General features: G+C 42.7%; 1 protein-coding gene across 1 annotated transcript in view; it reads left to right on the forward strand.

Moving 5' to 3' along the window:
* The window catches only part of PGM5 (phosphoglucomutase 5), a 160,250-nt gene that overhangs the window by 101,796 nt on the left and 41,145 nt on the right, over positions 1-17,309 (forward strand). The window contains exons 8-9 of the mRNA XM_074361657.1: positions 12,942-13,077; positions 16,871-17,054. Coding sequence (XP_074217758.1) covers positions 12,942-13,077; positions 16,871-17,054 — 320 coding nt within the window. The remainder of the gene's footprint in view (positions 1-12,941; positions 13,078-16,870; positions 17,055-17,309) is intronic.

Genomic DNA, 17,309 nt, shown 5'->3' on the forward strand with positions numbered 1-17,309 from the left:
TCAATTTAACAAGCATTTATTCAGTACTTACAAGAGTGCTGCATTGGATGGTATGTAGAATACAAAACACTTAAGACCATGCCCTTAAGAAACTCAAGAGCTTTAGAGTTCATAATTAGAAAGATGCATAAGTGACTTTTCTACGAACCAGAAACTTTAAAGAGCCACAGTTGAGGAATAGAAAAAATGCTGTGGGAGATGAGAAAAGGAGAAGATGACTTGGGACTAGAGGTTCAAAGCAGACTGGATGGAAGAGATGGAAGCTGGGTAGTTCTTAAAGAATAGGAAGGGTTTGCACACACAGAGATGAAAGGACAGGGCCTTGGGTGGAGGGAGCAATGTCAAGAAAGGAACAGAAGTGGGAGAGCAAGGGACATGTGTTACAAGTAGCCAGGTGTTTACCTTGTTTAGAGCAGTGTTTCCCAAATATGTTCAATCTCTGTCACAATTACTCAACTCAGTAATTGTAGTACAAATACAGCCACAGACAATACATAAACAAATGAGTGTGGTTGTGTACTAATAAATTTACGTACAGAAATAGGCCTAAGTCCAAATTTGGCCCATGGGTTCACTAACCTGTGACATATAGAGTATCAAGAAACAGTATTGGAAATACCAGTGGGGAGGGGCTCATTTTTGAAGCCTGTTGCTTGTTTAGCTTTGACTTTGGGACTTGACTCAGCTGGAAATAGGAAACCGTGGTCTGCACAGGAGGGAGGTCTGCCTGCAGCCACTTTCCAGCAGCAAGCTTTGCTTTCAGACTGTTGTGCTGATTGCAAAGTGTAGGCTGGACCGGAAGGAAATTTTACAAGTCTGTCACTGTTATACTTGTCTGTCATTTTCCTTTCAAGGAGCAGAAGAGATTTGTCAAGGCATAGAGCCCTAACAGTATCGCCTCCTCCAGCATTCTTCAGGTTCTAGTGGCATTAGCATGATTTGACAGATGAAGCTCTTGAGCCCAGGAAGTAGTTAAGTGACTCACCCAGGGCCCCAGCGCCTGGAAAAGGCCTCCACTTGAGTTAAACCACAATTGAACTGAAAAACAGTGCCCTGCGGTGTGTGCCGCTTTCCACCGTACTAATCAGTCTTTCCGATGAAAGCAATGACTAATGCCATCTCTCCAGCACTCGACCGTAAATGACTGTTAGAAGGCCTGAGGAACTGGACCACTCAGTCTTGGAAGGAGAAAGTGGCTTCATTCTGCTCTTTATTAATGCTGGTTCTTAGACAGGCACTGAGCTGGTTGTGTAAGAATCACCTGGGAAGCTTGCTAAAAATATAGATTTTCTATCCTACCTTTATTTGGAATCCCCAGCAAGGTAGAGCCTAAGAATCTACGTTTTAAATAAGTGTCCTCATGTGATTCTGGTGTGCAGCTAGGAGAAGGAAACAGTGCTCCAGTAAGAACCAGTATTTGTTTTTCATCAGGAAGGATAGAGTGTGCCTGAGATGCCACTCCAGGTTTGGTTCAGGAAGTCGAGAGACCCAGGAAAGTGAGGCTGATCATTACATTCAATCCCTCACCTGCTACTTACGGACAAGCTACTTGGCCTCCCTGACCCCTTACAGTTCCAACCTGTAGAAGTCAGCTGATTACAGGAGCTCCCAATCCACCTCGGGATATAGGTTTCAAAATCAAGTGAGCTAATTAGGGTAGGAGAACACAGAGAGATGGAAGGGTTTTAGGCATGACTCTGGGGAGATGCTTTTTAAACTCATCAATGCTTTCTTGAGTGGAGGCCTTTTTCAGTGCCCCTGGGGCATGGAGCTGTGTACCAACTAGGAATGCATAGTTCAGTGCCAATAAATTTTGAAAATACGGATCTGCCCCAGGCTCAAGAATGCCAAGTTTTCTTGTCCAAGACGAACAGGATATACCCTGAGTGTAAATTTCCCTTCCCGGCATCTTGAGCTCTCAGAACTTTCCACGGTTAACATGCTGATGATAGAATCAGAGTTCAAGCTTCTCTCCCATGGAAAGGTCCAGGTCCTGGACAATAGGAAACCTGTATTTACTGCTCTCTTAGAGAGCCAAGGTCATTTCAGAAGCCAAAGCATCTTTTGTGCTAGGACCAGGTACTCATTTCTGGGAAGGACTTTGGAAAACTCTTTACAGATAGAAAGGAGATTTCATAAATCCTTAGATTCAAATAGAAGAAAACTATTCACCTAAAAAATGTCATTCTGCCTACTTTTCTAATGTTCCAAATTAGAATGAATCTGGACTTGTTCCCATACACAAAAGGGGACGTACTAAAATGCTAAAACTAAGATCTAAAAAAACCCCAAAACTTTGAAGTTTGGGGGCATTTGTTCATGATGTGCTACTGGTTTCCACCAGTGTCATCAGTTTTCTAAGAAGTCATACCATCTGGGGAGTGTATGAATTATCACATCCAGAGCTTGTCCCTTCACAGGTAACATAAAGAATTGCCCTGTTTGTGAATGCCTGGAAGAGCTCCAAGCTGACCACTAGCCTGAGTATTACTATTACTTTTGTTATGTATTTTTAAAAAGCTAATGTCAGTAACCGTACAAATTTGTCAAATAAAATCAGGCAACACAACAGTGTTTACTCTTTCCAAGAAAGTGCTCTCTGTTGAGTTTTTCACGGTAACAACAGTTATCTTTTTAAGTGAGCACTTAGTATGTGCTGGAGTATTGCTAAGCTTTTTGTATATGTCCATTTCTTTCTGGAAATTTTGAACTGAATTCAAGTCCCCTGGTACCAACATGGCATGCCCATCGTTGTCACACTGTTTCTACTCTGAACTCTGGAGGACAGCCTGGTGCCCTTGAATTTGGCTGTTTTTATATCTGCCCAGTTTCTAGCACAAAAGGGAGAGGCCCAGAGTATGACGATATTTCATGTCAGAAGAAATCTCAAGTATCTCTCTAGTCTTTTGAGATTTTCTGGATCCCTCTGCTTGCCATGCATTTGTAAATGCCCCAAGGCCAGGGGCCGAGTCTGTCTTGTTCAGCTCTATTTCTTTGATATATGGCAGGCTTTGAGTGTTTTTAGGGTGGATTGAAGAATGGAAGGAAGAAAGGAAGGATGGAGGAAAGGCTGCAAAGATGGATGCAGGGTGGGTGGAAGGAAAGGAGGAAGAAAAAATGAATTTCCATTTTGGTATTTCTTCTTTGCATTATTAGTATTTATATTTTTATCATTCTTGAGTGCTTGTACTTTTGGAAATATGGGCATTAGGGTATCTCAAGATTTGTGAGGATTCATAAAAACAAAACCACTCAAATGCAGACCAGTGGGAAGGTGATGAACAAGGAGGTTATGAATTATAGTAAAATCAGAATTATATAAAATTTTAAAATAGATTTTTGACATTTTCAATCATATCATTATTAGGTCAAATTAATAGCTAACAAAGTGCTTCTAGGAAGACTCCTTCCCAGACCCTGTGTTAATGAACAGATTTAACATTCTCAACATTGTTAAGTATTTATAATTCATTTTATTAACTTGATTATTTCGTGTGTGTGCGTGTGTGTGTGTGTGTGTGTGTGTGTGTGTTTGTTGGGGGTGGGGTGCAGGGTGCTGACAATGACCTGTAAATAGCCATATTCACCAGTAGCCAGGTTCTCGCTTTAGTGATCTTTTGTATGTGCAAAATTCTTACAGCCTTTAGCACATCCTCTACTCTATTGTCTTACGGTTTATATTACTGACTTATTCTCCAGTTGCTTTGTGAATGGACATTTTATTTCCCCTAACAGTTAAACGTTTATAACGTTTGTTAACAGTTTATAATAGTTAAATGTCCAGGTCAATATTTCTTCCTTCATTTAGATTTCACGTATCAACTGTGTATATCCTAACTCAAGATTGGGTTCCCCGTAGTGCTGTTGAACAAATATTGAATAGGTTTAACTGTCTCTTACTTATAGAAGTATTTTATTTAATACCATATATTTTGTAAGAGACATAATAAAGGAAAACTTTAGTTCTTTCCCTATTTAGATCATCATTAACTCTTCAGTTGGCAGTTTTCACAGCTGTCCAGTCTTGAAGATAGAGAAGGAGATATCTGTGAATTTCAGGTAATTGAAGTTCTACCACATTTCTTTCTCTTATTTCTGGCCAATTTGTGTAAATTTGGCTGGGTCGCAGATGTGACGTAAGGCGGCTGTGATGACAGCATTATCAGCGCTAGGAGAGCAGTTTCTCTGCTGGGCTGGTTGAAACAGTCTGTGTGCACATGTGCAATTCAATCTAGGCTGGGCCAGAGGTGCTGTGATTGACACCCCCATGAGCCTCCTTGTAAATGCTGAAAACTGAAACTCTCGCTGGCCCCTCTGTAAACTATCAACCCCTGTGCTGGGAAAGAGAGCTCCCACCGGAGTGGGAAGAATGCCTCCATCAAAAAAAAAAAATTCCTTTTCTTGGGGTTGCCATAATTCCAGTTCCATTGACCCTACAATTCATCCTCCAAGCTGATGAAAAGTGGCAAGAGCGGCTGTCGTGTGATACCCCAGTGTGGAGCCGAAACGAAGGAAAGGGGCCTCTGAGGCTGTGTCCACACTTACCAGGGTTTTCTGGGGCTGGGAATCCTGTGTGCCACGGATTGAAGAATTCCAAACAGGTTTCTTTCCACAGTGTCTACTAAGAGACTTTTAACAAGGGGGCTCGTCTCTTGGTATTTCAGATGCAATCCCAACGTTGTGCTTGGAGGCTTCCCCGCCTTCTCTCCCCTAGTTGCTGGGTGGCCTCACTGAGAACAAAGTATAATGACTACAGAGTGACAGATTCTCAGTCCTGGTGGTGGTGCAGGCCTTAAACCTGCTGGAGAGATTTCTGGGTCAGCTTACGACCCACCAAGGGACAATTCTTAGAGAGTTGTGTTGTTCCCATCAGCACTGGTGACAAAGAAATGGGATGGGACGTCTGAGTCAGGATGTCCCGCTGCCCCTGACCTTCCTGTGCTGGCGTGCTCGTGGGAGGGAAGGGCGTCAGCTGGCCGGCCTGCACGTTGTTAATGCTTTCTCCTCCTCTGGGATGGATGGCCTAGCTGCCTCAGGGCACGTGCTAATGAAGCAGCACTAGTACTTGTTATGTATTGTGCACCTCTTCAGTGGTAGGTACAATACCTAGGGCCTCCTATACATCATTTCGTTGAGACTTCTCAACTATGAAATGAACCAGGGGCCATAATGACCCCCATTTTACAGATGAGGTCATTGAGGCTTAGGGAGGAAAGTCAAGCTGCCAGCCAGGCTCACATGGTAGAACCAGGATTCAAACCCAGTCTTAATGGCCCCATAGTACTCTGCTGCCCCTTTTTAAGGACATGCTGAGGGATCCTTTTCTCCCATCTGGTTATTCTTTTAGATGGGGATGGGATGAATGTCAGGGGACGTGGGAGATTGGTGTCGTGTAAACAGAGCAGCACCAGGAGTTGACAGACCCGGCTCCAATCTTGACTCCCCCTCTCTGTCACTGAACTACCCCCCACAGATCACTTAACTTCTCTGGGCCTCAGTTTCCTCATTTATAAGATGAATCTGTTCAACGAGATGATGTCTAGTTTTTTTTTTTTTTTCCAATATAGCTTTCCAGGTTGTTTCTAGCTATTGGTGAGGAGTGGATCTGATGAATTATATCAAACTATGTACTAGAGTTTCACTTAATCATTTATTTATTCATTCAACGAATGTTTACTGTGCATTTCCTATAAACCAGGGCCAGGATAGAATGACAAGTAATGTCAGACGCAGGCCCTTCCCTCGTGGAATTTACAGGGTGTTACTATGGTCAGGGTATTAGCCAAAAGCCCTGCAGTGTTATTATGTCAAATGCTATCATCATCATCAAAGTTATCACATAGCACTGGGAGCCAGTATGCCCACAGCACAGCATGAGCTACACCTATCAGTTACCACCATCCTACCTTTCTGAGCTGACAGCCGGCTCTGGCCCGCTTACACGCAGAACAGCTTTGCTCTCTAATTGGGAAGCATTTTAGAGCATTGATTTTTAAAAACTCATTTCTTCTTAAGCATGAAAAAGCTATAATTTTTCCATGAGCCCTGCTCTATAGCCAGATTTAAAGAGCTGAATACGAGCACTTTGAGACATTGGGGAAAAAAAAAAACAAAACCCTGTCACAATTCAATAACGTGTTCTCAAATCTCAAATTCCCTGCAAGGGGTACCACCCAGTGTTCCCTCATAACTTCACTATTTTTAAAAGACAATCCTTGTCTTGAGTGGATGAAAAGAAGATGGGAAGAATTTCACTGCAAATTAATGAAAATATTTGTAAATGAAAATGGTAAATCTATAGGAGAGGAGAAGTAAAGGGAGATTTGGCACATTTTCCTGAATGTCTACTGTAAGGAGGAGGAAGTGCAAATCCATTACCTAGATCTTCCAAAGGGCGGCCTCAGCTCTAACCACATGGGGCGTTTTATGTGCTGCATTGCAGCTCCTGAGGACCATGGTCATGACCGGGCCATTCCAGTAATAGTTATGTCCGCAGGCACTGCAGCCAAACTGCCCAGGTGTGACCCTTCTTTTCACCACTTAGTGGCCATGTGACGTCATACAAATTACCTTGCCTCAATCTCTTATCTGTAAAAGGAAGCTATCAAATTGTCAACATTAGATAATAGAATGGAATTTATCTCGCTGTGTAATTCTGCTTTAAGAGCAAGTATATATATATAAATATGTTTCCTGTCATTTCTGGCTCTAGGAAGTATGTGTGCTAGGGTATGTGCTGAATGTGCACATATCCTAAAAACCACCAGGGACCTCTTTGAGCGAGCGGCCTTTCTTATCAGATGGCCAGCCACTCTGGTGTGCCTGGCATGGAGAGGTTTCCTGAGATGTGGGACATTTAGTGCTAAAACAAGGAAAGTCCCAGACACAGCAGGATAAGTTGGTTATGCCAGATTTGGCAAGGCCCTCACAAGATTTTCAGACAAAAGGGGCAGGGAAAAAACATGCTGATGAATCTAACTCCAGTGAAAGGCCCCCACTGAGTAGGGCTACTTACATCCATTGAACTAGAGACCAGTGTCCACATTCCTTTAGTGCCAAATTTGAGCAAATAGAGGAGGAGGCCTGGTTCACTACAGCTAAGTAATTTGCCAACAGTATGAGACTATTTTGAGTAGCCTCCTCTTAAAACAGTGGTTCTCAACTCTGGCTGCACATAAGAATTACCCAAGGAATTTTATTTTTAATATCAATGCCTGGGTCTCATTGCCAAAAATTCTGATTTTATTGGTCCAAGGTGGGGCCTGAGCATTGGTATTTTAAATAAGTTTCTTAGGTGATTCTATTGGGCAGCCTGGTTGAGAACCACTAACTTATTGCCAGCTTGGAGTTGGCAACAGGTGTGAAGTGATTTATGCTTTCCCAGTGGACAAATTCAGACTTTCCTGATCTGAATGTCAGCTGAGATGACTTGATCTGTCTCTTAGTAATATGTGTGATGTTTTACTGAGTTGATTTGCCCATGTTGGCACTTCCATTTGAGGAAAATTCCTTTCTGTACCCTTTTTCCCTTTTCTTTGGTGAGGTCACTACTCTTACTGGTGTACTGCCTAGCTCAAAGTAGTATGCTTTTAAAGCTTGAGAAAATTCAAAGTCTAATTTGGGGCAAGGAAAAATAGGGATATTTCTGATGAGAAAAAAATAAACCCTTTTTTGGTGCCAGTTTTTGCTGGCATTGTGGCAGAGCTGAATGTCCTCCTTTTGGTGTCTGATGGGGCCCATGGCTGCTTCTCCGGCTGCTCAGAGTTAAGTCTGAGCAGGTTTTGGGCTGGGCTGGGCTGGCCTGGATGGAGGAAGGCCAGTTGAGTGGTATTTACAGGCTTTGGAAATAATGGGTAAAGCCTCCTTGCAATGTTCTAAACCAGGTGAGAAGCTCTGGTCACACCACCAGCCAGGAATCCAGAGGAAGGAAACTTAAAAAATTTACTGTATTATTCAGTGCTAAGGAGAAATGAGCTATCGAGACATGAAAAGGATACTTAAGTGCCTATTACTAAGAGAAAGGAACCAAACTAGAAAGGCCATATACTGTATGAGTCCAATTATATGATAATCTGGAAAAGTCAAAACTATGATGATAACAGGACTAGTGGTTGCCAGGGGCTAGGAGGGAGGGCAGGAGGACACAGGATTTTAGGGCAGTGCAGCTGTTCTGCACGATTCTATGAGCGTGGATACATGTTTGTCAAAACAAAGAGAATGTACAACACCAAGAGGGAACCCCAACATGAACTATGGGCTTGGGTGATGGTGTGTCAGTGTAGGTTCATTATCTGTAACAAATGTCCCTCTCTGTGTGGGAGGTTGATGGTGGGAGGTTGTGTTTGGGGACAGGGACTATTAGGAGAACTCTGTACTTTTCATCCAGTTTTGCTATGAGGCTAAAACTGCTCTAAAAAATCTGTTAAAAAAGTGTACTGGCAATAGAATACATGTGTAAATGTTAGTGTGGAAGAATTTTCTCTGGAATCTCATCTTCTAAAGGTGGAGCAGATGTGAATGTATGAAATGAGGACCTGAAAGAGCTGTTTTATTTGCTTTTTTCCCCCCGCCAAACAGTTGTTTAACCCTTCACAGTGTTGAGAGTTTGCCTGGGAGGAAGAAAGGAAGTTAAACACAGACTGGGTAAGCCCCTCTGCACCCCCAGTCAGCCTTGCCCTGGGGGCTGCTGAGATGAATCAGAAGCTTTGTCCTTGCTAGTGGGGTCTCCCCAAGAGGTGAACAAACCCGTCCCCTAAGCCTAGCCTCGCTTCCCCCAAGGCCAGTGTTGACAGCTCAGCAGTGCTCCCTCTTCTCTGGCCTCACTTTCTGTCAAGTCCTAAAGCCGTATATCCCTGATCCTAACCCCAAGACCTGAGAGCCCCACAAGGGGGTCCTCTTCAGTCTCTATGCTCTAAAAAGCTATTACTCAAGCTAAGACATGGGATGAGCAACAGGTTCAAAATGTATCACCTGTACATCAGTGGTATCGACCCCTCTAATATCCCAGCTAACTCTTGGTACATGGGATTTGATACGTTCAAATGTGAATTTCTACACAGCATTGACAACTTTAAAAGTTGTATTTTTTCCTTATAATGAAAGTAACACGTTTATTGTGGAAATACTGCAGAGAGAGGCAAACCATCTGCGGTTCCACTGCTTCGGAGATAACACTGCTAAGGTTTGGTGCATAGCCTTCTCCTGTTCACCTGCACACACATATAGATACATATCTGTGTGTGTTTTTCTACAAAAATTTACTGATTATTCTTTTTTGGTAAGCTGATTTTTTTTACATTTATTAAAATTGGACTAACATCATTCCAGGTGTTACCAAAGATTCTTAATACTTTGTCTACCCAAGGTTTTGTGTGGATTTTCCACAATTTCCTGTTCTTTACCTATTAGCATTCTTTTTTTTTTTTTTTTTTTTTTTTTGCAACTTTCCCTCTTCTTTTAGCTGCTTCAGTGAACGTCCTTTTAACTAAAGGTTAAGAAATGGGATAGTTGGGTCCAAAACTGGGCACTATTTTAAAGCTATTGATCATTGTTGCCAACTTACTCTACTGAACTGTACACATTGGCACTGGTACTTTGCTGGTACTAGGTGTTCCCCTGCTCCTAACGAACACTTGCTAATTTGAAAGTCCCCAAATAGGATTCCGTTTTATGGACTTTTCTTTGACTAAAGTGAGATTAAACATTTGTTTAAATGTTTTTGACTATTAATATTTTTCTCTTGAAAATTGTTCATTTGCGCCCATCCATGCAGTTTTCTATGGGAATTCCTTTTTCTGATTGACTTATAAAAACATTTTTTTTATAGAACTTCTGTTAGTTCTGTCATTACTGTGAGCATTTCTCCCTTCCATTTTCACTCTGTTTATATTGGGGTTTTAGGAGACCATCTGATACCTCTGTATTTTCTACATTTCCTGTTTATCTGTCACTAATATGACATTATAGTTTACTTGCCTTAGAGTTATTAAAAGGAGAGTTGTATCCACAAAACCCTCTCCAAAGCGCCCTGTAAGAGTTCAGTGGAAACATCTGATTGCGCCGTCATTGGTGTCTCTATCCCCTCCTCAAAGAGCTGTAAAGAGCACAGTTAATTTTCGTTGATCATCAGCCCCTTATGAATCTTGGCAGTGTTTAACTTGTAGGCGAGGATATCTAAGATATTTAATTTATAGGTTAGGATATCCAAGCCAGTTTACCATTTACTATGCAGTTGGCTGCAAATAGTTGAGGTGGGTTTTTGTGGGGTTTTTTTTTTTTTTTTTTTTTTTTGGATCCTGCTAAGAGAACTTTATGTCTCTCTGCCCTAAATTATGACATCTTATCTCACAGACTTAACAGCATCTAATGGATCTATCTCCAGGTAGTGTAGTCCAGCTGGAGGTTCAAGGAATGCAAAGCCCGTGTTTTAAAACAAAAAGGTATTTCTCTCTAGCCAGTAAATAAAAGTGATTTTTTCCAGCTATATAAGGACAAAAGGTTTTAAAATTATCCCACTGGGCAGGGCTTCCTACACTTGTTCTTTTGGCATTTGGCCACGGAGCTAACCCAGCACCTTCCAAATTTCTTCCATTTTTGTAGCAGTGTGCAGAGTTCCCTGGATGGGACCTGAGTCACTCCTTGCTGTGATGATTAAAGGCCCAGGGTCTTCTCAAGCTAGAGGCAGCCGCAGCCAGACATCCAAATGTGTCCTCAGCAGACCACTGATCAGTGTATAGAAGCAGCAGAGACTTTTATCAATCCTCCTTTTAAGTATCTTTACTGCCCTCTCAAGGTTGTATGTTTCCCTTTTTGAGGAAAAAGCATTTAACATTTAACACTGCAAATGAAATAAGAAGTATAAATGGTTCATAGCTTTGGTGACAAGTTCCCAAGACGTCTGCCTTAACTAAGGTATTGTTTCAGCCCTTTTTCAAAGTTTAAGCAGCTTTGGTCTCCCTTTTTGAGTTTCTCTGTATGTTTCATAGCCATGAAACCTGAGTACTGTTGTCCATTCTCATTGCTCTATTGCAAGAAGAAATTATCCACCCCCTGGTTTGAGTCCCCTTTCTTAAGACATTGCTATTGCTAGAGTCAGGATAAAATTATGTGAATAACTGAGGACAATTTGCCTCAGTGTGTATCAAGGAATCAGCACCATGTTGGTAGTTTGTGTGAATTACCAATAAGATCAACAGCAACAACCACTGCTTGTGACATCCCAGTCATTGTTCTAAATATCTAGGCATATTTAGTCACTTTATCCTGACAGCAACCCATGGGGTAGGGGCCATTATTTACCTATGTTACAAATGAGGACACCAAGTCACACAAAGGTAAGTGGCCGAGCCAGAATTTGAGTATGAACAATGTGACTGGAGAGCCTGCCCTCTGAGCTTAATTAAAGTCATACGACAACCCTGCAAGATGCCCAAGGGTGTCCCCATTTTACAGATGAGAAGCTGAGGCTCAGAAAGGTTGACACCTTTGCAATAACTTCTCACATGCCTGGGGAGTAGCAGAGTTTGGTTTTAAACCTCAATTCCAAAGCCTTCCCCATGCTTATTCCATTATACCACCCTTCTTACACTGCAACACATTTTTTTTTTTTTTTTTTTTTTTTTGGTATTCAGGGCTTTGTTTGCTTTAGGGAGAGCTTACAATTGGCCAATAGACAGATGCTTACACAGGCCTCCAGCACGTTCTTCTGGGTTCTTTCTGCACAGGAAGCTGCGTGTTTCACCTGCACATTTCATTTGTGTGAATACCACAATATTCACTCCCTCTTTTTCTATATAAATAGCTGTACGAATAAGCTTCCCAGGTCCTTCCTGCCTCAGGGGCTTGGTGCTTGCTTGGGATGCTTTGTCACCAGATCTCAGCACGGCTGACTCCTACTTCTCAGGCGTCAGCTCAAAAGTCGTCATCTCAGTGGGGCTGACCTGGGCTACCTTATTAGTTTCCTAAGATTGCCATAATGAATTACCATAAACTGGATGGCTTAAAACAACAGAAAGCTATTTTCTTATAGTTCTGGAGGCCAGACAAGTCTAGGATCAAGGTGTTGGCAGAGCCACGCTTCCTCTGAAGGCTTTAGGGGAGAATCTTTCCCCACTTCTTTCCATTTCTGGTGGCTCCATGCATTCCTTGGCTTGTGGCAACATAAATCCAATCTCTGCCTCTGTCTTTACATCACCTGCTCCTTTGTATTTCTCCCCTCTCTGTCTTTTCTTATTCTAAGAACATCTGTCATTAGAATGTAGGGCCCACCCAGATAATCCAGGCTGATCTCATCTCACCATCCCCAACTTAATAATATCTGTAGAGCTGTTTCCCCAAATAAGATTGCATTCACACATTCTGAGTGGACATATCTTTGGGGGGGGGGGCGCCATTCAGTCCCACGCTAAGTGAGCTACACTGCTCTAGGAAAGCAGTCTTTGCTAATGTCATGCTCTGTGACATCATCACCCAGTTCATTTTTTTCATAGCTCTTGTCCTTATTTGATGTGTCTTGTTCTTTCACCTGCTTTTCTGTTGCCTGCCCCCACCTACTTGAATTCAAGCTTTATAAGCGAAGAGCTATCTTGTTCACTGCTGTATCCCTAGTACCTAGACCAATGCTTGATGTATTGTAAGAATCACCCACTATTTACTGAATGAATGATATCATTAATCAAATGTGATGTCAACTCGGCTCTTTGAGCCTTTCAACAATTTCTAGGGTTTTATTTTATTTTTCAGTATTATTTTATGTTATTTGAATTTTAGTTGCATATTTTTGGAAATGTAAGTATATTGTGGAACATATATTTAACAGATTAGATAAATATGTGCAACCATTTCAATATAAAACTCAAGTGCTAACTGGTCTTCATGGTTTATTTAGCTTTTACTTTTCCCCCATGAACAAACCCTCAGCAGAATATTCCTTTCTGCCCTAGGCTCTGATCACCTCCGGGAGAAAGACGGCCTCTGGGCTGTCTTGGTCTGGCTCTCCATTATCGCTGCCCGGAAGCAGAGTGTGGAGGAAATTGTCCGAGATCACTGGGCCAAATTTGGCCGCCACTACTATTGCAGGTGAGAAGGGCAAGGGTCTCCGTGTGGACCCTAGGGAACTGCTCCTAGAGAAGGTTTTTAAAACCAGGAGCCTAGAACCTTAAGAAAGAGGCATCTTTCAGGAAAATCTGAGAAACACAGAGGCTAGAGCCAGATAATCCCCCGTAAGTGGCTGTGGGTGGTGTCAAGGACTACCAAACTAGGGGACACAAATATCCCCTCCCTTGGTGACGTCACTTTGTAATCTTTTCATCAGTGCCTATGAGGTGGGCAGCCATCCTGAGAGGAAATCTGAGAGGTCCTTTGGTGGCCGTGGATGTTCCACTGCCAGACCAGGGGCTTTTATTGTTGGTTTTCCACCCATAATTATCAAGGAAAGTCAGGAAGGGAAGAGACAGAAATTGCAATAGGTCAGGGTGCTTTTGTAATCCTCTCTCTAACTTTGTCCTACCTCCCCACTAATGGTCCAAACAGTGACCCAGATGCCTGAGCTGGCATCCTTCTGAAGGGACCACATGGTCCAGGAGCCCCAGATTTTGCTAAAGTTTTGTCCCCATGAAAGGAGTTACAGAAAAGTGAAGTATTACCCTGGGAAGGAGGAAGGGGAAAGGTCAGTGGCTAAGAACTTAGGGTTTGGGGGTCTCTACCACTTCCTGTTGTTGAAGAAAGCAGGAATCGGGGGCAAAGTCTTCTGGCTGTGTGGTTGCCTGCTAGATATGTGTACCTAGATATGCTTGGTATGTGTAAGTAGTACCAAGCTGTGGTTTAGGGTAGGAAAGGGTGTTAACTGTAGAGAATGTGGGGAGAGGGCAAGGGAATCCTGGGGAAATCTCAGAGGCTCTCTGTGTGTTCCGAACAGAGACTGTGGCTCATTTGCTTTGCTTACGAACAGTTAACTTTTGGATGTTTGGTTGTGCTTCAAGAACTTAAGGGACAGAAAGAAAGCCTTAGACTTCCCTTATAAGGTGATTGTTTCTTCTCTTAAGAGGTCATTTACGTAGACAAATATCAGAGAAGAAGGAAGCCTGTGACAGTACTTATTAAAATCAAAGAGACAACAGTGGTCGGGGAAATGCAGACAGCACCATAATATTCTTGGTTCCTGTTTAGTTAAGAAGGCTGAGGATGTGATAGTTTGCAAATTATTCATTGTATTATAAAATAAGGACTTTCAAGGCAGGTGGGAACTTGTTTTATTCACTGGTATTTCTAACAAGTGCCAAAAATCCTGTGGGCTTTTTTTTTTTTTTTTTTTTTTTTGGCATACCAAAGGGACTAATTGGCACAGAGGATCCTTTTATTACCTGAAGCTGTTCCAAAAAATTCAACCTGATAAAATATATTATGATTGCCAGCCTCTGGCTTAGTGAGATCACTTTGAGTCAGGGATGTGTTCCTCATAATTTGTGGAATGATTATCTAGCTTTCTGCCAGTGTTTTGAAGACGTGGTGTTATGATAAGTGTATTTATAATATTGTTCATTTTTTTGTGGCCAAGAGCTTACATGATAATTACTCTTTTCATAACAAATACCATATTAGAGAAAATAATGCAATGGAGATTTAAATCCTTGTGGGACACTGAATTATGTTTTAGTTTTCTGTCCAAGGAGATAACAGAGATTAAAAAAAAAAATGGAAGGACAGAATAGGTAGAATGAAAGCAAACATTTCCTTCAGCCTCTGGGAAATGTAGGTTGAAAGTGCTTGTGAAATAAAATGATTCCTAGCCTGACTGTTTTGTTGGTGGGGAGGAGACAATTAAACAATTTTGGTTCAACTGATACTGAGCCTGAAGCTGTTATCTGAGAAGCCAGACGATTTTCCTTGTAGGAGTGGACCCCAGAAGGAATTCTCCATTTTAAAAGGTCTTCCCTTGAAAATGTGTTGGTAGTGGTGATGGTCAGGGGGCCTTGTTTGTGGAACACAAGAGGGGAGGGACCTGCCTGTGTATGAAGAAAATATAAAGGATGATGAGAGCTTGGGCAGCTGTTCTGATGACCTCAGCCATAGACTGAATGTGATCTATCATGTTATTGTGTTTTCTCAACTTCTAAATCTCTTTCAGTGCCTCTCTGTCTCCTACTAGACCGTCTTATCCCATCCTCCTGCCCTTTCTGTTTGGTTAGGTCTTGACCTTCCCAAAACACTGTCTTTGAGGAGAATCTAGGCTTAGAACACATACATTGCTGAGAAAGAATGTTCAGAGAGAGTTCCCTGTGCTTTGTTTCTAAGGTGGGGAGGACACACCTTGGGTCGGAGGGAGAGAATAAAAGAAAGGGATGTAGGTGAAGGGGACCCTTTGTTGGGCAGGGTATCACCCCATGTTCTCCATTTTGGCGAATACCCTGACATTTACTGGAAGTCTCCAAAGATCTTGGGTGAAAAAAAGGAGTATCAACTATTCAGATCTTCATTCAGTCACTCTGAGCACTCACCTCCTTTCCCTGTGTTGCAGAGAGCCTGGGTGTGAGATCCCAGCACAGCCACATGAGCACAGCTGCCCCTCCTGGGGCTTCCTTCTTAAACAGACCCCCTGGGTGTGTCATTAGGACTTGACATTGGGAAAGACCCTACAGTGTCTTCATGGTAGTGCATAAATGTAAAAGTAATTAATAGTTTTCAGCACTGGTGTCTGGCACCGTGCCAACTACTTGGTATGCATTATCATATTTAAACCCACAACAACAAATGAGGTAGGTGTTATTTTTGGTCTTTTTTTCCCCCTAATCACCTCCCAGCCTCATTGTTATATTTGATGTTCTTGGCTAGAAGGATCTTTTTTTTTTTTTTTTAATGGAACAACTGTGATATTTCTTCCAAGTTTTCAAGAGAGTTTTATGGAACATTGAGTTCCCTCCCTCCGTCTCTCTTCTCCTGCCTTGATTCCTCTCTTTCCTTCTTTCCCTTCCTTCCACCTTTCATTCCGCTACTTACAAAACACTGTTTATCAGAAGCAACAGAGAGGGTAGGGTATAGCTCAGTGGTAGAGTGCGTGCTTAGCATACACGAGGTCCTTGGTTCAATCCCCAGTGCCTCCATTAAAATAAATAAATAAACCGAATTACCTGCCTCCCGCCAATAAACCCAACAGAAGAACCCCAGAAGCAACAGAGAAGAAAACAGGTAAGATCTCTGCCTTCCTGAGCTTACAGTTCTCATGGGCAAAAACAAGAAATAAGCAAACAAATATATATACAAATTAAATATACATTGAAATAGCTACTGAAATAAAATATAAAGGATGATGAGAGCTGGGGAGAGATGGAGGGAAGCTACCTTAGGTGGTTGGTCCGAGAAGGTCACTTTCTGGAGGTGACACTGAATTTGAAAACTGAAGGAAGAGAATGTGTCAGCTATTTGAGTAGCCTAAGGAAGAATGTACCAGGTAGAGGGGCATCAGACAGCAAGAGCAAAGGCTCCGAAGCAGGAAGGGCGAAGTGTCCTGAGGACTTGAGAGGAGTGGCTGGAACGAGACAAATCCAAGGCAAGGAGGTGGGCAGGTCTGATCCCACAATGCCTTACAGACTGCGGTTAGGGTTTTGATGTTGTTCTCAAAGTGACGGACATTTTGGAGGGTTTTAAAGGAAAGGACTGACATGATTTGAAGTTTTCAAGATCATGCTGGCTGCTGTGTGAGGACTGGATTGTGCGTGCGGGGGCAAGGGAGGAGGGGAGACCAGCTATGGGTGCTTTTATGTGCAATTCTTCCATGGAAACAAAACCAATGTGTAGATGGCCTTGGGAGGCTCACCCAGCTGCTGGTTCTCTGATTGGACTTGTGTTTATCCTGTGCCCTGCCCTCCCTCACCAGGTTTGACTATGAGGGGTTAGAGCCCAAGACGACGTACTACATCATGAGGGACCTGGAGGCCTTGGTCACAGACAAGTCCTTCATCGGCCAGCAGTTTGCAGTGGGGAGCCATGTCTACAGTGTGGCAAAGACAGACAGCTTTGAATACGTGGACCCCGTGGACGGCACCGTGACCAAGAAACAGGTACTTGCTAGGAAATCGCCAGGACAGGTTATCAAGCAGTCGAGAGCCAAGGTGTCCTCCAGCCAGAGAGGTCTTCAGGGGTGATCTACCCTGAGCCCTTCATTTTACAGATGACAGCCGTGTAGCTAGGAGAGGGGAAAGCCCTTGGCAAAGGTTGTTTACCTACTTAATGGCAGAGGGTGGAATAGAACACAGGGCCCTGGCTCTCTGTCCTGTGTTCTTTCCACTTGGTAACTGATGGCCAGTGCCACAAAT

This window comes from Camelus bactrianus, chromosome 4, assembly GCF_048773025.1.
Source record: "Camelus bactrianus isolate YW-2024 breed Bactrian camel chromosome 4, ASM4877302v1, whole genome shotgun sequence".
NCBI lineage: Eukaryota > Metazoa > Chordata > Mammalia > Artiodactyla > Camelidae > Camelus > Camelus bactrianus.